Here is a 21,621-nt window from a genome sequence, read left to right as displayed (position 1 = left end):
TTTTCTGACAGATGATTCAAGAGAGCAGGGTTCTTATCGAGACGGCAGACATCATTCATGACAAGATCGTTCAGTGTCAGAAAGCAGGTAATTCTCCTCTAATGTGCAGTTCTGGATAGGAGATGGGAAACAACGTGCCATTGTTTTCTTAGTTTGCAACTTGAGCATCATCTTTCACCTGATATTTGAGTATCCTGGTCTTTCTGTAGCAGACTTCACCCTCCTGAAGGCTCATCCTCCAGCAGCAGTGGAGGTGTAGGATCAGGGAGAAATCCTCAGTTCTCACCTCAAGTCTATTTCTCCATCTGCTTTACAGCTCTGAAATGTCTGACAGCATTTAAATGAGTCAAATGAACTAGAAATGAATTCAATTAAAATGAGGGAGTGAGAAGGTATGCTGCCTTTAATGAGCTCTGTTCTCTGCCATAGCTATTGCCTTAAACACAAAGGCTTGGAAACCTATAGAACCAAGCTTTCTTGCCTACCTTTATTTAATTTTGCCATTTCGGGTTGGTTTTGAGCTTGGAAACTTGCACCAATATAATCCCATCATGTCACAATGAATCTGTGTGGCTATGCATTATGTATCTTAGTTACATGGGCACAAATAGGTGTAAGTAGACTTAAAGCAGATCATATTTTGCTGGTGTATGATATTGGATGTCTCTGCCTGAATTAGAGCTGTCTTGTGTGCATCAGTAGAAAGGGAGGAGATGATTTCAGAAGTGGCTGCCTGTATGCTGTCTGCTTTGCAACGGGTTCACACTCCTTTTTCAGGATGGTCAGAATGACCAAAGTGTCTGCGATTTGCAGTTCGGCTTACTCATGGAAACCCTCTTCATCACTTGTTCAGGACAGTAAGCCAGACTCCAAACTGGGACGTTTCCTGTAGTTTCAGCTGATACACAAAAATAAACTCTGCTTGAGAGATTAGAGTCCTCATTTAGTGGTAGTAAGATCTTAATCCTCTACAGCTAAATCCGTCAGCTTTCATATATCAGAAACCATGCAGAATAAATCCTTGCAGTGTATTTCTATTACGGGTTTACAATGCTGAAATAAAATCTGTTTTCTAGTCTAGTTGTACAGCTGCACCTTTTGTAATCTGCAGCAAGCCTCAAAGGTCAGGAATGCAAACACTTGCTACTGTATTTAATTCGTGACCTCAGAAAAGTCTTCTGGGACCACAACAATCATAAATACTGTTTTATTCCAATAGGCGTTTTTGGATTTGGCAAGTGACAGAGGCTACAGCCATTCGTTTCTATTAAATGTAAATAATGATTGAAACTGATGCTTTGTAGTAAATTCCTTAATTCATCTTTTTAATTAGAAGAAACTAGGAAACTGTTACAGTAATAACATTTAACTGATTTTTAATGTGGTACAAGAGCAGGGTGGAACCCAGTCTTTGCTCTTGGAAATTCAGAGCTCTGGAGCCATGACCAGAGCTGTGGTAGCAAAGGGAGGGGAGGCGAGCACGTTTGTCTTTCTGCATTTCATGGGCCTCATCTTGGGTTGTGCCTTGCCTCCTCCTGTGTATCTGCACAAACAGCATAAATGTCCACAGCACAAAGCCTTCAACAGGTACAGAGGGTTTAGGAAATGGGACAGTGACGGGAAAATAAAGCGCTAATGGTCTTTCTAGCTGCTATAATTTAGAGCAGCACCAAATTATGCAGACCCTCAGGAATATCAACCAGCTCTGTACCCACCCAGCTCTGCGCAAAGAGAGGAGGACCTGTGAAGTCCTTGTGAGCTGGGGGCTGGTGACGTGGGCAGAGAACACGACACAGGACTGTACCATAGAACAGCTCGGGTTGGAAGGGACCTTAAAGATCATCTAGTTCCAACTCCCTGCCATGGGCAGGGATGCCACCCACTAGATCAGGCTGCGCAGGGCCTCGTCCAACCTGGCCTTGAACCCCTCCAGGGATCGGGCATCCACAGCTTCTCTGGGCAAGAAGCATGTCACCAGGCTGATGTCCAAAGTTGAATGCAATTCCTTTCTCCTTCCTTCCCCCAGCAAAAAGATTAATTTCTTTGTTCTCTTTACTGTTGTATCTCCTTGTACTTCCACTGGTTTTGCTTTGTTAGCCTTAAAATATTTCTGATAGAGAAGAAGGCTGGAGAGAGATGCAGTGCTCATATAAAACCTCGGGATTTAAGACAGAGGAAAGGAGCGAGAGAGAGGATTGATCCCTCACAGTGCTTGATTTCTGATTAGTTTGTTGCAAATGTTACCCAGGCAAATTGTCCAAAGAACATTTTAAATGTGGCAAGATGAAGCACTCATAAGTTAAGAGGTGTCAGAGGTACAATTGCCAGTGACATTGTCCTTCACCTCAGCCCAGTCCTACTCCCCTTGGACACGCGTTCCTACCCGACCTCTGCTTCACAGCCCAGCCTGTTTTGGTCCCTGCCCCCTGTGCTACGGGACCCTCTCTGCTCCCCCATATGACTTCTCAGGCTGCTGAGTTTACGGGGTTTTTTTTGTTTGTTTTCATGTATGGTTTTGGCCCAATGCATTAACAGGTTGGAGGATGGAACTGCTAGACGTTTTCGTTGGTGCTCCTTTCCACAGCCTGACAAATGTTAGTAACTGCCTCTCTCTGGGACAGCATTATTTCCAGTTTACAGGTGGGAAAGTGAGATCTGGGAAGGGGGAAAAACAAAGTATGCTACATAAAGGCAGGGCTGCCCAAGTGGAACTGAGCACTGTTGGCCTCTGTATTTCTTCAGAGGACAAAGCAAGTCACTTGGAGGTTTTCTTTCACTTACTCAAGTGAAATTATTTGAGTCAGTTGGCACAAGGCAGCTTGCCCAGGAATCTTTCTTGAGGTGCAGTTATTTAGACTGTTTTCCAAAGGAAGTGTTGCAGGAACTCTGTTACCTTAGATATGCAAAACTTGTGAGTGAGTGAAGTTTTGGAGAATAAACAGTAGATAAACCTTACATTGTGTGAGGTTGAATGCCCTCAGTGTTTCTCAAGCAGTGGCTCAGCTGCCTCCAGATTCAGTGCAAGGCAGAAGGAAGCCTATTGTCAGTCTTCCAGGAGAGCTTTGGGCAAGCTTACACTGACTGCAAGCTGCCTTGGAGTATCAGAGGGCTGACTCCTTCAGTCACCCTGCTAAAATAGCCCCTCTGTGCTCCATGCAGTTGTTCTCTGTCAGGTGCCGATGGGGGTTTCTTTGATGTAATTTCAATGAAGCCTGAACTTGTGAGTGACATTTGCCTTAAAACAACAGGGGAGGGAGAACTATGAAACAACTGAAGATTGAACTTGGTTTGTTCAGCTGGGATGGGCTTCAGATATTTTGGAGTGATTTAGTGCCAATTTGGCCTTTGTAAGGTACAAATTAAGGGAACACAACCGGTTCTCTCTCCATTTTGTCTTTTCATCCACAGCAGCCTTGGAGAAATGTTTGCATACACTGTGCAAATCTCACAGAATTGGTGAGCTAATTGGGCTCGTTAAGGCTTTTAATCTGCTCCCAGATTCTCAAGTTCTTGTATCCAGCAAAGGATTTGCAGACATTTGCTACAGAAACTAGCAATGAAATGTTGCCAATTCCCAGGTCTATGGTTGGAAGTCTCAGCTCGACAGGCTGCAGGAATAGCAATCTTGTGATTCGCAGTGTGCGTTCATGAAATAATTTGTCATTGTGGAGTACAAGCGTTTTTCTATATGATTGTGATTAAGATTAATGAGGAGCTGTGCACCTGAGTCTGTATTTGCCGTGCTGCACAGGTATCTTTCCTGTCTGCCAGACTGCCTCCCAAGGTACATCTATTGAAGGACAGTGACGAGTGATTGCCTTTTGTCATGATACTTCCAGCAAAGCAGACCGCAATCAGAATTGCTGGAGGGGTGTTTGTGTGGGGAACAGGCATGTGCCTGTGTAGGACCCCAGCACTGGAAAGGAGAGTTAAATACACAATTGGAGGCAGAGCTGCAAGGCTGCACATAACACTTCTATTTGGGAGATGCTCTCCAGGGTGGGATCATGACAGGGAAAAGGGGGGGAACACATAAAGAGGATGTAGGAAATATCAGCTGCAACAGTGAAAATGCTCGCTGAACATTTTATGGGGGTAATCAATCATACAGAGGGTGATGTAGTGATCTGTTTTTTAGGGATGGAATTCCATGAAGAGCTCCATAACCTTGGCACAAAGGAAGGCTTGAAAGGAAGAAAATTAAGCAAAGCCATTGAAAGCTTTGCATGGAATATCACAGTGCTGAAGGTAAGCACAGAAAGCACCACCTTGTGTCTCCTATTAACGTTATAAGCACATCCTTGCTCTTTTTAGCTTATCTCTTGGTACTGTGTTATTAACACTGGAGACACGTTTTGTTTAAGTGGAATGTATAAATTACCCCCCAATTATTAAGATTTATCAAATACATCTAATTACAACTGTAGTTTGGAAGCTGTGGAAGGGAATTTATCTAAGCCTGCACAAAAGAGGAAGGGTAGCTCATTAGTTTGTATGCTCAGAGACCTGGTCTCAGTTGCCTGTTCTGCTTCACACAGAATGTGTGAATGTGACCTGTCTGAGGTCACTGGGTCTCAGACACTTGATTTGTAATATGAAGACATGGGCATCTCTTGGGGAAGGAGAGGGGAAAGGGGCAGGCTGTCATGAAAGCACACACAACAAATACTATAGATCCTGCAGGTGTCAGGGGTGTGTTTCAAAAGTGGAGCACCATCCAAATAGCTAAAAGAGCCGCCCTCCATCTTGGCTGCGTGGTGACACGCTGCATAGTGAGCGCCTCAGTCAGTGGGCTTTAGCTCCTGGTTCAGCACTGATCAGCCAGAAATTGCCATGGCAGCTGGATGTCTGACCTTGCGTAAAGTTGCCCAGGGACAGCCTAAGGTGGAAAGAAGTAAGGATCTGGTACAGCCCCAGCAGATGGCAAGGAGAGGACCTGAGCCAAGCATTCAGGTCATTAGTATTCAGGTCACATTTTGTTTCACAGCCTCATTTCCCACCTTGCTCTGATAGATCACACGTTGCTCACTGATGTCCCCTCGCTCCCTCCCTGCTGCTTCCTCCCTCCAGCTGCCATTAAGCAGGTTGCCCTGTCTGTGGCCCTCTGTCACCTTCCCTGCACTGGAATCCCAGGGCAGGCCAGCTGATGAGAAGGAATTTTTACAAGGTTGCTAATCAAATATACACCAAAACATGATGTGCAACAGCAGTAGCAAAATCAGCAGGAGGTGGCATGCTTCAGCCTGGTGGAGATGAAAAGAGCACTAACAGAAAAGAGTTGGAAATGGAGAGGAACAAAAGTGAATGGGAGAGGCTGTTGGTGGTGGGGAAGGGTTAGAAGAATTGGGGGACACCTGCAGTTCCTTGTGTACCTTGATTCACTGTGAGAGAGGGATGGAAAGAAAGTAACAGGGTCAGCACAGGCTCAGTTAATAAGACCTCTGATGAAAAGAAAAGGCAACCAATTCAAACATGATGGAAGAGACTGACCTTTTCCACACAGCATAATTAAGGTGAGTAGTTAAAGAGGACAAAACAATGCACTAGGCAGTTCTGTACATTATTCTGAATACCTTTAGCTGTGTTAAGTAAAATAAATGCTTCATGCTCAGAGTCAACATAAACACAGTCGGGGTTGCTCTAAACTTTTAAATTTTTAGATGCTTGTCAAATGAGAAGCTCAGACCTCTGAGGGTGATCTGTGATTAATGAAGATATGAGTAGGGTATTAGAGAAACGTTTTCCATGAAAAATAATTGCTGCCTAGCACACACTGCCACAATCAGTATTATGAACATTTAGTCAAGGTCAAAGAATAATTGATGTGTCATTTCTAAGCCACAGCTTCTTGGGGATTTTTTTGTCTTTTTGTTTGTTTTACTTGTATATTGAAATGCCAACAGTGTGTGTTGCAACTGTCCTCTGGTACAAAAGTGGATGAAACACCTTTTCATTCTGACTGAAGTCCAATTCAGCAATGATAGTAGGCAAAGGAGAACCACTTTGTACTTCAGGTGTCTGATATGAGGCAGTTGGCCACCATTCTTTTTTTTTTTTTCTCCTCTTCAAGAATACTGTATTTCAGTGACCCTACCCCTAACAAACCTATTTGCTGGTTACAACTGCATCTCGCGTTTGGCACTGACTCTCCCCAGTGTGCTGGTGAGAGCTCCCCAGGAGTTGTGGTGAGGAGAGATCAGCAACCTTCCCCACTCAAACCGGGTGCCTGGTCTCAGGGTGGCAGGTTAAACCACAACAGTTGCATATACATTTCACTAGCTGTTGGCATAGCGATGTAAGAAAAGAAGAAAGTGCCTGCAACGTTTAGGAAATGCATCAGCTGCTTCACACTGGGTGAGGTGAGAGAAAGGCAAAACAACTCCAGGAGAAAGCTTCTTTGTGTGCTTGGGGTTGTTGGAGGCAGTTACGTCATGCAGTAGTAGTCAGCTTTGCTTGCAAGTTTGTGCGAGGTGCCCATGAGCAGTAGCAGGTATTATGTTTTGCTCGTGCCTGCCAGATGATTAATAGTCTTTTCCTAGGCTAGTGAAGCAAAAGCATATTTAATGAATGTATTTATTTATAAATATTCATTGCAATAGGTAAGCTTTGAATACAAAGAATGGATGCAATAAAAAAAAAAATTGCTTCTGGCAAAATCATTAAATAGTAACAGTGTAAGATTAAAGTATATTTTATAAAAAAACATAACTGTGGGCATTATTCATGTTTAAAAATCCCCTGGGGTACTTTTATGAGGTACATAATGAGAATGAATCAAAACAATATGTTTTTTTTTTCCTTAGTTTATATAATGTAATTACATATTAGTAATACTCACCAGAAGGACAAACTATTTGCCAGAACATAAAAATGTTAGTAAGAACAGGGAAGCTACAACTCGGTGACAGTCAAACAAGTCAATTTTGACATATATTATTAAAATGGTACATCTTATTGTGTGTCCCATGTAAAATAGTGTCAGACATCTAGTCAGTAATATTGAGAGGCACAACGTAATTAAAGTAGACAGAAGAATCATGTTCTTACAGCAAAATTAGTCGTTAGGATCCTAAGTGTAGTCTTGCTTTTGTTTTTATTTCCATGCACCTCTGTTTCTGCACCTCCGTTTTTCTTTCTGTGTTTAAGTTCCACTAAAATGCAAATGTGGCAAGAAACATTTTGTTTGCCACCTCAGGCAAGCCCCCATGCTAGGAACCACTCATTTCATCCTGATGGATACAGCAAAATTGCTCTGTGGGATCTGCTTGGCAAGTAAGCTGAGCAAGGTTCATGTGAGGTTCAGGTTTATTGCTCTCATGTGGACGTGCTTTGTCTGTCCGCAAACATGTCTTCCTGGGCTATCTGTGCTTTGGTGGATCAGCAGATACTAAGTCCAGTAACAGTGCCGCCAAATACTTGGCTGCATGTTGATGGTAAATATCTAGTTAGTATACCTACATACAGACTTATTTATAGACAAAACACGGAAAGACAAAGTGGCATTTACTGCTTTGATCTTCTACTGAAGGAGAAAAAAAACACAAAGGTTTGTGTCTAGTCTTTGCTCTGAAATGCATTCATGTTTTTAAAACCTTTTTGCTGCCCATGATAACATTTTGCTTCTAGTGCCATAAGTGTGTTCTGTGTGATTAGGACTCCCAACTATTATTGTGTGCTGTTTTTCACACTGCCAGGCTACAAGACATCAAGTGGTTAATTTCAGAGATCGTTTCATCACCTGTCCATCAGTGTATCTGCTAATTAACTTGCATTTAAATTAATGCTGATTAGATGTATAAAGAGAGAGGTTGCTGAATGCAGAAGGCATGAAATTATTAAATTGCAAATGCAATTCACTCTAAGGGAGAAATCTGCAATTTTATGACGTAGTCATCAACAATGTTAGCTCTGGTATAGTGTTGTTATGCAGCAAAACTGTGCATGAATAGTGATTCTGGATGATGATGTCCACAAATGACCTGTTTCTTCATCAGAGTTATTTGTGACAGCCTTTGGTTGCTTGAGAGATGTGCAGCATCCAGACCTCTCACTTGGGTGGTGGAGGCCCGGGTCGCTTTTGTGATCTTGTCACTCCAAGAACCTTGAGGCTTCTTGGAGTGACAAAAGCCAGATTTCTGAAAGATGTACATACAGACGGGCGTATACTTATCTAGCTTCACCTTATCTGAGCTGAATTTTGCATCACTAAGAAGGTATCAATTTTCTTTAGGAAGAAAAGCAATGTATCTGACAGTAATTATTATGCAAGAACATCCTTGGGCACAATGGCACCATGCCAAAGGCTGCTGATCCTTTGGAAGAACTAGGTCCTTTCGCAGTCTTAATTTAAAGATTATTATATTACAGTATGGCACTGTTTTTAATGTATACTGTACAGTACTCTAAAGCCATCTGCTAAGTAAGATTTGCTTGTTTCCACATCAGTCCTTTTTCCTGTAGTTAGGCAAGAACCCATGGTTTTGCTGCTTGGCATGCTACAGAGCGGACCCCAGAGCAGCGTGGCATTTGGCATTTTCATGAGGACATTTCATGTAATTAAGCTTGACTGCAACAATATATTCTACACCATGTCATACAATTTCTGCCAAAGGATTTGCATGACATTTTACTCTCCAGACATTAAGCTAGAACCTGGTGAAATCGTGAGAACCTGTAAAGTTGCTGTATTCCATGTACCGTATATTTCTTTACCTGTAAGTGTCAGTTAGGCTCCCATCCATGCCTCCCCAAAGTATCCTCATATCTGACATTTCTTGTTTTCCCAGCATCTCTCTGTGAACATAAGCACATTGGTGCTCAATCTGTGAAACTGCAAAAATAGATGCAATGCAAGCCACGGTGGCTTAGCAACAAATTCTGGTGATTTGCTGTCACCTTGTGACAGTAATAGTCCAGCAAGAGCAGTAAGGCAGGAGCGGTTTGAGTGGCATGGAGAGTTCTCACTTGCCTTTAAATGCAGGACTAGTTGGATTATTCCATGTCTACTCATCTCCAGATCTCCCTAGATAAATATGTTTTGAATGTGGTTACCCTGAAGGCTCATTTTCCATAGATGTCTCTGCTGCTGTCTAGTCCCCGTGTGGTTTGCATTTCTGTTGTTGCTGCAGTTCATTGTTGTTTCTGACTTTTAAACTTCTCTGGGCTGCATGACCTGACTGTTTCTGAAGTACCTGCTGCATTGCTCAGTCTGGCTCAGCTACAGCTCAGGTTGGCTGAGTCCATCAGACTTCAGTGAGACGACAGATTTTGCAAAGGTAGGAGGAAATGCAGAGCTGGGCTAATTATTCACGCAGTTACTAGATCAGGTTTGTCTTTTACGCATTAACTGAAGGACAAAGAAGGAAAAAAAATAACATAAAAAGGTTGATGGACAGGGTGCTGAATAGAAGGTTAAGAGGTCCAGTCAGCATCTGCTTATTCTTGTAAATGCTGGCCTGCTTAACTGGATTCATTTTATTTAACAGTAACGGGAAAGGTCAGGGAGGACAGAAGTGTTTAGGTTGCTCCTTGTTGAGCATGTGAAGAGCTTGGAATAGTGGCATAGGATGGGAGTGTGGTTCATTCCTGGGTCCTTGTGTGGCCAGAAGATGGTGGCAAGTGTGGTGGAGGCTCTTGGCTCAGGATGCCCCTGTTTATAGGGGCTTCATGCCTTTTGGAATGTGTTTGGTGTTTTTTCTGGGACCAAGGTGGGGTTTAGAGTCCTTTAAATGATACTGAGTTAGAAAATAGAGAAGTAACAGCATGCGATTTCCACACAAAGCTCTTCTGATCAGTGGATTTTGTATATAGACAAACCCAAACCACGTAATTATTAGGTAGGTGGATCCTTCTTGTACTTAGAGTGCTGTTCTCTGCTGATTAGGTTGGTAACTGCCTCCATGAGCTCTCCCTCATACTGCTCACTAGTTTTTGCCTTTCTTGCCCAAGCCTAAAAGTAGGAATGCTCCTGCAGAGCTCATTAAAAGACACTTGGTCTTGGTGGATCTTGTCAGTTGTATCTGGTGATAGAAACTTCTCAAGTTAACTTTAACAGTGTGTATCAGGGTAAAACAATTGTAATCCCAGTTTCTCAGCGGTACTAGTTAATCAGCTGGAATATCCTGTTCTTCTGGGCTGTCAGCCAGGCTGCAGGAGCATTGCTCCAGAGAGGGTGCAATCTCAGACAAGTACAGCACAGGCTCTCTAGGTACCTGACTGCTCTGTGCGAGCTTTTGAAGACCTAATGCTGTTTCTGACAAGGGCTCTGTTTTCTTGGCCAAGGAAAATTTCAAGACATAAATCAGATTTAGAGCAAATTAAATATTCACATGTTTAAAATATATGTGAAGGCTACCCAGGCAATCTTAAATCTGCAAACAGCAAATGCTTGCAACTGAAGAGACTAGTAGGGAAAGAGAGAGCAACAACTGCCAGCGTTCACAGCTCTGGCTCCCTTGTGATACCTTGAATCTCTCAGGAGATGTGGCACTGCATGGAGTGCCAGCATGGCTCTGAGTTTGACAAAAAGAAGAGACTTCATCCCATGTTAGTTATTCCTGTTTTTTTGTCCAGTACTGGCATAAGAGGAGTGTTTTGTTGACTGGCAAGAAGCAATGGTCCAGACACTCAGGTCAGGCAAAGTAAGAGCCCATCAAATATATACAAAACAACAGCAACTTTGGGACAAGAGCAGATTAGAGAAGTGAAAGATGGTATGAAATGCCTCTGATGATATCTTGTCTTTGCTCATTTTTCTTGTGTTTGACTAAAGTAAGCCAGGGAGAGATGGCAAGGAATATCTCAAGGTGCCTTTTATTTCCAGTGATGGGACAAATTGCCAAAAGCCGTGGACATGATGCTGCCACTGGCCGACATGTGGAGCATGTCGCGTTGCGGTGGTGGTGAGAGGCAGGGCCAGGAGCTTGTGGGGTCGCTGTGCCTGGTGCTCCTTGTGCCAAGGCCACCTTGGTGGCGTGGGGTTGGAGCCCAGCAGAGGGTTGGCACGCTGAAGTCCTCTGTGTTGAAAGTGGATTTTAGCATCACTTCACAGAGGCTTGTCAAGATGTTTAAATAGCCCTGGTCTGCCAAAATAGATGTCTCAGTCTCTTCTGGTGTAGGTTGGGTGCTTGCTGAAGCCCCCTGCTTGATCAGGTCCTGCCGTGGGTTCCCCTTGTGCCTCCCTGTCATCACTGTCTTTCCTGGCTCTTCTCCTCGACCCTAAATCCTTGTTCCCTTTGTGTCACTCCAGCCCTATTCACCATTCTTATTCTGTTCAGGGCATCCCTTCATTTCTACTGTTTACTGTAGCCCCAGGCAGCAAAATGATGTGCATCATCTAAATCATTCTAAACAGTTGGAGAACTCCATTTAAAGTATAGTATTATATTTATGAAGATATATAAAAAAGAAAACCAGTAAATAGTGCATGGTGTTGCTCACTGCCAAGGTGTTTGTTTCACCCGTGTGTCAGGTTCTTCCCCATCTTTGACCTGGACTAGGTTTCTCGTGGCTCTGAAACTGCCCCTGTCTGTGACCCGGTTCATGTGAGTTTATCACTCCAGGTCCACTCCAACTTCCCCCTGTGGTTGCCGTGTGTGGGAGCTGGCACTGCTCTGTGTTGGTGGGGCAGACACAGCCTGCACCATGGCTGCTCTCATCTTTGTTCTCCACCAACCTGGCGCTGGTTTTAATACCTAGGTGCAAAGATCAGCTTCTCTCACATTTGTGGGCCATCCTGTACAACGACTGTGCAACTGGAAAAGTAATTAATAATGTTCAGGTGAAGATGTATGACTGCAAACAGAATTTGTTCTATGAGAGCTGCTCTGAGCAGTAACAGGATTATCACCTGTGAGGAAGTTATTTGAAAAATCAACAGATATGATTTACAAGTACCCTGAGGGAACTCGTCTTTTGAGAAAAGTGAGCTGTTTCTGCACACGTGTGTGTCTGAGCTGAGTTTGAAAATGGGTAGTAGTAAGAAAAGAAAAATGAAATACGAAACAGCTGAATGGAACAGCCTTTGTAGATGGTTCCCCACTGAAGAAGGCTTACATGAAACTAGGTCACTATCATCTCCCATCCTTTGAAGGAGACGGTGAAGGTAGGAACTGCAAGTAGTGTAGGAACTTCAGCAACTTCTTCTACCATCCCCTCCCCTGCACCGGTGACATTTGCATCTGAGACACAGATATCAAAGGCTGCCGCACCCGGCAGTGGAGTTAATTAACACAACCTGAAAGACGTGGAAGTCAGGAATCTTATTTGTGCTGATCTGACAACGTGACCTCATTCAGAAGAATTAAAAGGGCTGTATTGAAAGTATAAGTTTCAGCTGAAATTTGCATATTTCATCCTTTTATCTGTCACTAGCTGAACTAACAAAGAAAGAAAGGAAATGAGGAGCTGTCTCTGATGTGTTGAAGGTTGCGTTATAAACTGCACTGAGCTGTCATCCTGCCAGGCAGTTGGGCAGTTGCTGGAGGGGACGGGAGCCTTTCCCCTGGGTCCTTGCCCGACCAGTGGGCTGGCAGGGGGCTTGTGCCCCCTACGATGCCCCTGCCCCAGCTCCTCATGGCAGTGAGGGGCTTGGTGAGACCTCTTCCTTCCCAGGTTGGCTGTGTCCCTTGTTACCTCGCCTGGGTGGGGATTCAAACACAGAGGAACTCGGTGGTCCCCTCCTTTGCTCTCTTGCATTCACTGTTGATTTCGTTTCAGGGTGATCAGTAAAACAGGGTGATATTATTCATGTGCTGAGATGCATAAAATGGATGTTTTTTCTTGGATGCAGTCGGTTAGATTTGTCTGTATCAACTTGGGCACTGACTATTGCTTAGGAAACTCCAGTTATCTCTTTATACAACTTGGAAGATTGCTGATGTCCCTTAAATAATATATGAGAAGAGAGATTCGGTTGCATGGTTATTTATTATTGAAAAGACATGCTACAGTTTAAAATTATTTCATTTGTAGTTTAATCTCCATTATTTAGCAGATTCCCATTACAACCCAGGATGTGCTGTTGCTGTACTGGTCTTGTCCCTCCCCAGCTGACACACGTTGTTGCTTCTGGCCTGTGTAGAGATGAGACTGAGTGCCTGGCAGGGCATTTTGCCTTCCTTGTGTTTTAAATTGTTAAATACCATTGCAAATCAGCATCACATGTCCTGATAAAGGTCTGGTGGAGCTGTGATTGTTTCAGAGCTAACAAAAGGCAGGTAAAATAAACTCCCTTTGTTTTCCTTTAAACATGGAGCTTGTATGCATCAGCTCAGTGCCCTGCCCGAGCAAGGGCTCTGGAAGGACTTTTACCCTGAGTGTTTGTGTTCCTAAGCTGTTAAATTCACCAGTTCATTTAGATGACAGGGCTGTGTGCCACGGGGGAGCTTCTTTCAGCAGCCTGTGCATGCGTTGTCATCGTATGAGGGTGTCTGTGTCTGAGCCAAAGGCTCTGTGACTTGGTTATCCATCCCGGGACAGAGCAAGTGGGGGTCTCTGCTGGAAGCCTCCAGACACAGTGAATTTTCCCAATTTTGTGCAAGGCTGCTGAGTATCAGGGAGAGACTGAGGGACAGATTTGTGCGTGGGGGAGGGCCCTACGAAGGGATCACATATATGTTGCTTTTAAATCTCAGTGGTGTAGTTCTGGGAGCTTTAAACCAGTGCTAGTCTGAAACGGTTGTAGTTGAATGTAAATTTTGGTGTGTGCCAGGAGGTTAACGTCTTTTAAAAATTACCTTTGTTGTATGTTTTGAGCTCACTACAGCAGATCACATATAGTTTCCTGAGTGTTTATAAAGGATGTGAAGTTGACTGCCCCTTTTGTGAAGTGAATTACATGCCTGTGTCTACAAAATGGTGCTCCCCGCAGGCAGAACGGGTGTCTAATTGAAGCTGATCCCACAGGGGGCTCAGGAGGTGATGAAAGCTGACATTTGCTCAATCGAAAATTCTCCTTCTCCTGTTGCTGAGAGGGTGTTTCTGGTTTTCCCTGGCACTGTCAGTGGCCTCAGTCACATCTGGTAACGTACTTTACAACTGTTTTACTGAAGCTAGGGGCTAGCATACCTCTTTACGAATGACAAGTCCTCCCCTCCTCCTTTGTGGACATACATAGGAATCCTCTCTGCATTTGTCAGGATGTGTATGATGCCATTGCTAGCAAGGACCTTTGTGACTTTTTCTGCACTTACATGAGAACAGGAGTCAGAAGAGCTGAATTCTGAAGCCAGCAGGCAGTGACTTGCTTGTGTGACCTTCTCCATTTCAATATATGAGTCCTAATTCCATTTTTTGCCTCCTTACATCGAAATGAGGAAATGTTCATCCACGCTGCTAATGTATTCCAAGGTCTGTGGTTAACAGAATAAAACGCTCTTTAGCACAATGATGATATTGATTCATTTTTGTAGTCTGGGGTCACTGGCTGTTGAGTAAAGACTTCCATGTTAACATATACATTTATTGGCAATATGGATCTGTGGATTGGGCTTAGGCAGTCAGTGGAAAGCCACAAACTGCATTAAGCAGAAGTCGTAGGTGTTTCTTTGCAGTTATTCTTCCCCAGCAGCACTGGTGGATCCTGTAAGTTGCAGCCATGGCAAGTGTTACCATAAATGTGTGCAGGAGCTGTGTGGCAGTGCTTGAGGAACGAGAGGCTGCAGTGCTTGCAGGTGGAAGTAAGCTTTGCAGTTTCCCAATCCACTGTACGGTAATCTTGTTCCATATCCTTGACAACTACAGTTTTCTTTTCCTTGGATCATGTGAAATAAAGTGCAAGATGATGAGCCCTAGGTGAGGGCTGGAGCCAAAGGTGATTCTCTCTCCTATGGGTTACTGCCCACTTCACAGGGTCCTGTGGGATTTGTTTGGTGAGAAAAGCTGAGACAAAAGCAGAGACTGTTGCTGTGGCAGGTTCTGTTTATTTTTAGATCACAAAAAGAAAAAGGCAGCATTGCTTATGTCAGGCTATGTACACAAGAGAGCAGACTTAGAGAGACTCAACAGTCAGACATAAAAGAGTAAACTAAAAAGGCCTGTGCTCAGGATCCTCCATGTTACAGATCAGAAATAGGTCCCATGTTGGTAGGAGAAGCTTTACTGATGCACTGTGGTTCACTCTGCACAATGACAGTTAAGTGCTCTGCCTGTTCTCACCTGGTGTTGCCCAACTCCTGCTCCTTAGCACCTGTGGTCTGGTCGTGCTGGTGTACTGAGAGGAGGTGAGCCAGATGAAGGCAATGAAAAGCACCTGAAAAAGACATGTTTGTGCAGGCTCCTTTGGGATGGCTTGGAGGCCCCACAGCATGGGAACCATCTCCTAGAAGTCACACTGGTGTGAATCCAGAAGAGCTCTACTGACTGGCCTTGCAAGAGGTGGTTCAATAAGGATTTTTAGTGCTCCATGGAGTTATTTAAATGGAGGAGGAAAAGATTCTTTAAGTTTTGCAATTTCTTTCCTAAAGCTGTGACTAGGCAGTTGGGTAGAGATCCCCTGCTCCAGGCATCTGCACATTGTTTTAGTTTTGACTGCTCCAGGCCATCTCTATGGGTAACACAAGGAGGTCGCCAAAGACCATTCTCAAAGCTAGGTGCCCTCAACACCCCTTTGATGTCCCTGTTATCTCTATTTTTTAGACAGAGACCTCACAGTCTTGTTTAGTAACCTGTGATAAATAAAGCATAGGACTCAACTGAGGTCCATAATCTAATCATATGCTTTGCTTTGCTGAACAAAATTCAGATGAGCTGTCTGAACGAGGTGTACTTGTCAGAGATAAATGAGCTGAGTCTGGAGGCTCCTGGCAGCATCAGCAGAAGGACAGCTTCAGTGGGTGACTCGGTGTTCTGAAGTTGGGGAGTCTAAATTCCCCCAGTGTAACCTCCTCTCCAGCCCTCACCAGTAAATTTGGAAGTATTACTGTATTGGGCTTACAAATTGTCCTTGAGTCCATGAGTTGGACTCAATGATCCTTATGGATCCCTTCCAACTCGGGATATTCTATGATTCTATGAATTAAGTTTGATTTTGCTGAGAAGTCTCTTATTTTCAGTGGCATGGCATCATAGCGGTTTGGAAATTGTTTCCCTCACTGAAGTTTTAGGGGAATGAGTGTGTAAGTCAATACTACAATACCCATCTCGTACCATTTTTTTTTGGTGCTTGGTTCACTTGATTCGCTTTGTGTTTCCATTTCTGTGTTTCATGGAAAGTTCTCACATCCAGTCATGCTTGTTTCTGACCCTTCCTAATTTTTTTATTCCCTCAGTCACTTTGTTCCAGTAGCTCTTGGCCTCCTGGGTCAGTGTGTTTCTTACAAAAATAACCTTATGTGCTCTTGTTTGTAGTTGGTGTCACATCTGCACTGGGAGGGAGAAGCTGGGATTCTCCCAGGGTAAACAAGCTGTGTTAGCACACAGGTCCCACAGTTGTTGGCAGACAGCAGCCTTCTGACCTCTGGCTGGGGGAATGTGAGCAGAAAAAATGGCTCAGTTCTGTTTTTACCAAAGTCACTGGCCAGTCTCACTGGCAAACCTTCTGTTACCTTCAGGGGAATGACATTTGAGCTGGCAGACATGAGGCGGATCAGATCACTGTAAGGTACCTTTTAAAAAAATGTTTCATCCTAACTGTTTTTGTGTTTGTTTGAATCCCCCCGCCCCCCCCCCCCCCCCCCCCCCCGTCTTTCATGTGATGTAGCATTTTTTTTGTCTCAGCTTAAAGCTTTCTGCTACAGCATGAAGTCCTTTATTTGTCTGTGCCGCTCATGGGCAGGTTGCAAGCTGACTGCCCAGCACTGCAGCCAAAGGGAGGAGAGGTTTACATGTCCCCTGTGTAGAAGCAGGGAGCTGTGGTGGGTTCTCCAAATTCCTGCACCCTAATCAGCTGGTGATGTTTGCCAGCCACCTTCAGGGAGACAGAGGATCTGCAAACCGTATAGTTCCTTATGCCAAGCAATTAATCTGAGACCAGGAGAGCGTAAGGAGTAGTATGTAGGAAGAAGCGCTGTGTGAGTATGCTCTGTTACCTGTCCAGAGATTCAGTGCTCTGTCTGAGCTAATTTCATTTCATCTTAATTAGATTATTTCAGTTAGCAGTAAGCACAGCTGCAGGTATTTTTTTTTAAGCTATTGCTGTAAGCAGTGGTCTGAGGAGAGCAAGGAATATTTGTGCTACATCTCCTGTAACAACCCCCCTCCAAAACCCCAAAAAGCAAGCAAGAAAAAACACCTGAAAGCCAAAAATAGCACAGTTGCCTCTTCAGTCAACATAGAACCAGATCTGAGAAGGCTAGTAAAGCCTTCCCAGTTTCTGATGAACTTAATGGACATTTTGCTGCCACCACTTGTGAAGAAGGACATGATTTCAGTGTTAGCTGTGTGGTTTGCAACCGGCGCGGCTGTGCGTCAGTGTGGACGACATCGGGGAGCAGGGAGGTGGGGGAGTGCCAGCTGTTTCCAGCCAAGTGTTTCGCTCAGGGCTTGCTTTGCACAGGTGTTCTGTGAGCTGCAAAACATATCTTTTCCCACAGCTGGTCTTTTTATTAGAAAAATGAAATGCAAGAAAAGTCTGCCCTTAGTGCCTCGTTTTTCCTCCCCCTTGTTTTGTTTTTGCTAGGACTCTTCAGACTTTACTAGAATTACGAGCTGGTGCTGGTACATGTGTGGAACTGGGTTTTATGACCAAAGGAGGACCAAAAAATGCCTGGACGTACAGCTTAGACTTCTACCTCATGGCTGTGTATTAAAAATAAATAGCACCCCTATTTCTTCAGTGGTATGGGGTTTTCTTGCTATTGATTGTGCGCTCCTGGGCTCCCCTCCAATTTCAAACTTAGCACCAGAGAAAAGACAGGCTCTGAGCATGGAGGGGTTGAGAGTCAGAGTCCGTATGTTTGTGTCTGTGCATGCAAACTGTCTGTGAGATGCAGTGCCTGGGAGACATACAGACAGCTGAACTGCTTGGCGTATTGCTAACGTGAAATTAATGCCGTTATTTCTGAAAGCAAATTCTTGCTGCAACACAGTTACAGACAGTCAATGTTCACATTTATGGCTTTTGACAGCCTCATATAAGGTAATTTAATTGAAACACCCAGATGAGAAAGAACCAAGAGGCATTAAAAAAAAAAAACTGCTTTTTTTATACATAGAATGCCTGCATGAAACAATAGGTTAGTATCTGTACAGTGCCATTGATTTGCAAGAGGCCATAGATTTCAGTAGAAAGGTCTGTTTAAAGATCAATAGGGAACACTACAGCGTGAGTGCTTTTGCCACTTAGTAGGTCAAGAAAGTGATTGACGTTAATTCCTTCTCAGGCTTTTGTCTAGAGCCAGCAGTGTTTGGGAGGGCACTTGACTGTGTTTCAGAGAGCAAGCTGGCCACATAGGTCCTTCTCAGTTATTTCATTAGGCAGATCATGTAAGAGAATTACAAACACAGACAGTCTTCCCTAAGCTGCTGCAGCTGCACAAGGCAGTGATATCCTTGCACTGGGAAGGCTGGCAGCCAGAATGAGAGGTTTTTCCTTAGTATTTGTGTTTTTGCTGGTTGCGTGACTGTATTTGAGATTCTCCTTACATCACAGCAGAGTTTTTTCCCATTTCCACCTCCCAGGCTTCCCTCAAAGTCTCCATTTCGCTGTGTTGTACAATTTGGAAATATACAAGTGGTAGGCTGGCAGTTTTGTAGTAAACTAGTAGTAAAAAACCTTGAGTTTCTTTCTACTCTCCAAGCCTTCTCAGCCCCCTGTGTAATGAGAGAGAGGCAGGAAAGCCTGGAGTCAGCATCCATGTGGCTGGTTCATGAAATGTATGGAGGTTGTTTTGGCATCTTGAGCCTCACCTCTGTCCTATGAGGAAATGTGCCCATAAACAGTCATCAAACGGGGCGGTGGCTCCTCCTGGGGAAGGAGGAGGTGTCTCTGCTGTGGCTGTTCTGATTCTCACCCCAGCATGTAAATCTGCCTTTCACCTCAGGCAGACCTTCCTTCTGCTGGTGTCCCAGCAGAGCCTGTTCAGGAGGCAGGTAGGTTGTGCTGCCCTGAAGACAGCAGCTAGGGAACAGTCACAGGTCAGGGGGTGCAGCTGTTGCTTGTGTAATTAAAAGAATCTGAATGGCTCTGATTGCAGGAGACAGTTTTGTCAGCTCTTCCTCTTCCTTCTGTATTTCTCTTCCTGATCTTCCTCTTCCTTTGCTGTCTGAGCTGCAGGCTATGTTGTGCTGAGCAGATCAGCCCTCATTGCTTGGCACAACCTTTGATTCAACTTTGATACTCATCTAAAAACTCATGTTCCCCTTATCTTTATAATCTCACCTTGTGTCAAACAAAACTGCGCAAAAAAAGAAAGCTATTCAAAAATAGTTTCCCTTTCCAGCTCTCATTAAAGAGATTTAATGCTTCACATAATGGTAACTGCCTTTCCCTGGGTGGATATTTTCTTTTTCATGCACCTCAGATCTGTTCTCTGTGTGATATAATTGATACTCAGCTGCATTTCCTTCTTGCAAAGTTTTGCAAGACCCTGCTTTGGAAAGTGGCAGAGGAAGTCTCCAAGTAACACACCAATACCAAAGTGAGGCGCCCCGTTTGACGTCTGTGATTACTCATGAGTACTGAGAAACTGGGGTGACTCTGGCCTCAGTGAGGATTCATTTGGCTCTCCTGTTTTGCTCAGTGGCAAATCTCTGGTTTAAGCCATGTAGCTGTTTTGTTTGGAGCAGAATTTGGTATGTGGGAAGCTACTCTCCAAAATCCTGCCCTTAAATGATACAAGAAGTGCCAATTAAATGTCAGCTTTTATATTTGTGGCCTGCCTTCCTTCCTAATTCATTTTCTGACAGCAAGTGAATTTCTCCTATGCCAGCGCTTAAAAAAATGGCAAGTAACATTTGGTCCCTGCTTTTCCTGTGAGGTAACTTATTTTCACAAGTCCTTATTTTTGAGATTGTGTGTGATTATATGCTTTGTGGGTAATCTTTGTGTAGAGTCATTTTTCATGCTAACATGGACATTGTGACCTTTATCATAGAGAGTAAAGTAAATGTCCTGACAAAAGAAATACAGTAATAATGAAAAGTTGTTTTTATTTCTTCTTCTTTTTAAAGTCTGCATTGATATAGAAATACTCCGTATATTTTTGGATCATTCTCTTCTGAAACCTGGACGTATCATAATCAAATTCATATCAGTTATTCCCACGTTTGACTTTGAGGAAGGCTTGGAAAAATATCTGCTCTTTGTAATAAGTTTAACATAGCAGACTAATCATTTCATTAATGGTTTCCTCTTCAGGATTACACTTTCAAAGCCATGTATGATCATTTAATTGCATGCTTCCTTATTAATATTAAACACAATTAAAGTCTCACTGTGACACTTTGAAAATGTGTCCCTCGCAGTAAATGCAGCCTTCACACAGGGTATATGAATATCCCAACCACTTCAGCATTTCTGCTTTCCAAGTCCCTCAGTACTGATTATCAGTCCTGTTATTTTACCTGTGCCACATCTGAAATGTGGAGTGACACAGTGCTTACAGTTGTTTTATTTGGCTGTGTCTGGCTTCTTCAGCCAAGCACTCTGGGGTGGGGATTTTACTTTGTGATTAAATAATAATGCAAAGGCTTCCTTCTTTGAGAAAAAAAGTTTTTGTTTTTTTTTTTTTTTAAAATAGCATTAATATCATGAGTGTGATGCAGCACGGACAGCAGGGGAGGAACTGAGATCTCTGTTATTTATTGTTTGTGTACTCAGTCCCTGTGGAATGAAAAGGAAAGCTCCCATAATATGCTATCAGGGAATGTGTCTGCCGGGAGATATGTGACGTCTGATTTAATAAGAAGCAGATTACAAAATGGCCTTCGCGGCCAGTGTTTCAGCCTGTCTGAAAACACAGCTGGTTTTGGATGTTGGAAAGGCCTTTTTGCCCAAAACAGGCTTTTCTGTGTGGCTGGTGGCAAAGAAAATCGTTTGTATCAGCCAGCCTTTTAGTGCTGTCAGTGTCAGAGTGGGCCAAGCTGTGGCTGTCAGGGTCCTCGTGCAGCCCCCTGATGCTGGTGCGGGCAGCCGCAGCCTGGGGGTCCCTGTCCTGCCTTTGCCACCACCTGGGCCCCTGTAAGGGTAGAAGCCCCAAACTAACAGTGTATGATGATGTAAATGTGTTTACTGGAAAGCATTAAAACAGAAATAGTAATTTATGTACATACCTTTACCGGAGTTGTTATATCTGTGTAGAAATATACATGCATTGTATAAAAAAAAGTGTTGTGGAATCAAACACAAAATAGTGTTTCACTTGCTTACCTAAACCACCACCACCTTTCATTTCCCCAAGACCTCAGAGTCTGGCTTGTAGATGGATTTAATGATCTGTAGTCTTGACTCATAAAAACTTCGGAGTCTGGAAAAAAGAAAAAAGCATACAAAATTCATCCAACCTGTAGCCATCACCAATATTTATCTAACTGAGCAATATTTAAAGCCACGACAGATTATTCCTGGTTCCTAAATAGTGTTAACCTGTCAAGATACAGGTTTGTAATCTTACACTTGCTTGACAAGCTTTGTTATTTGTACAATAATGTTAATTTGTGCTGAGGTTTCACAGCTAGTTGTAG

The 21,621-nt window shown here is 43.6% G+C and overlaps 1 protein-coding gene across 2 annotated transcripts in view; it reads left to right on the top strand.

The window, feature by feature from the left end:
* The window catches only part of PLCL1 (phospholipase C like 1 (inactive)), a 197,954-nt gene that overhangs the window by 170,955 nt on the left and 5,378 nt on the right, over positions 1–21,621 (top strand). For both annotated transcript variants that reach the window (XM_040560732.1, XM_040560733.1), the window contains exons 4-5: positions 12–87; positions 4,139–4,248. In XM_040560732.1, coding sequence (XP_040416666.1) covers positions 12–87; positions 4,139–4,248 — 186 coding nt within the window. The remainder of the gene's footprint in view (positions 1–11; positions 88–4,138; positions 4,249–21,621) is intronic.

This window comes from Cygnus olor, chromosome 6 (assembly GCF_009769625.2).
Source record: "Cygnus olor isolate bCygOlo1 chromosome 6, bCygOlo1.pri.v2, whole genome shotgun sequence".
Taxonomy (NCBI): domain Eukaryota; kingdom Metazoa; phylum Chordata; class Aves; order Anseriformes; family Anatidae; genus Cygnus; species Cygnus olor.
Note: the sequence above shows the minus strand (reverse complement) of the source record. Positions and strands in the feature narration are given on the sequence as shown.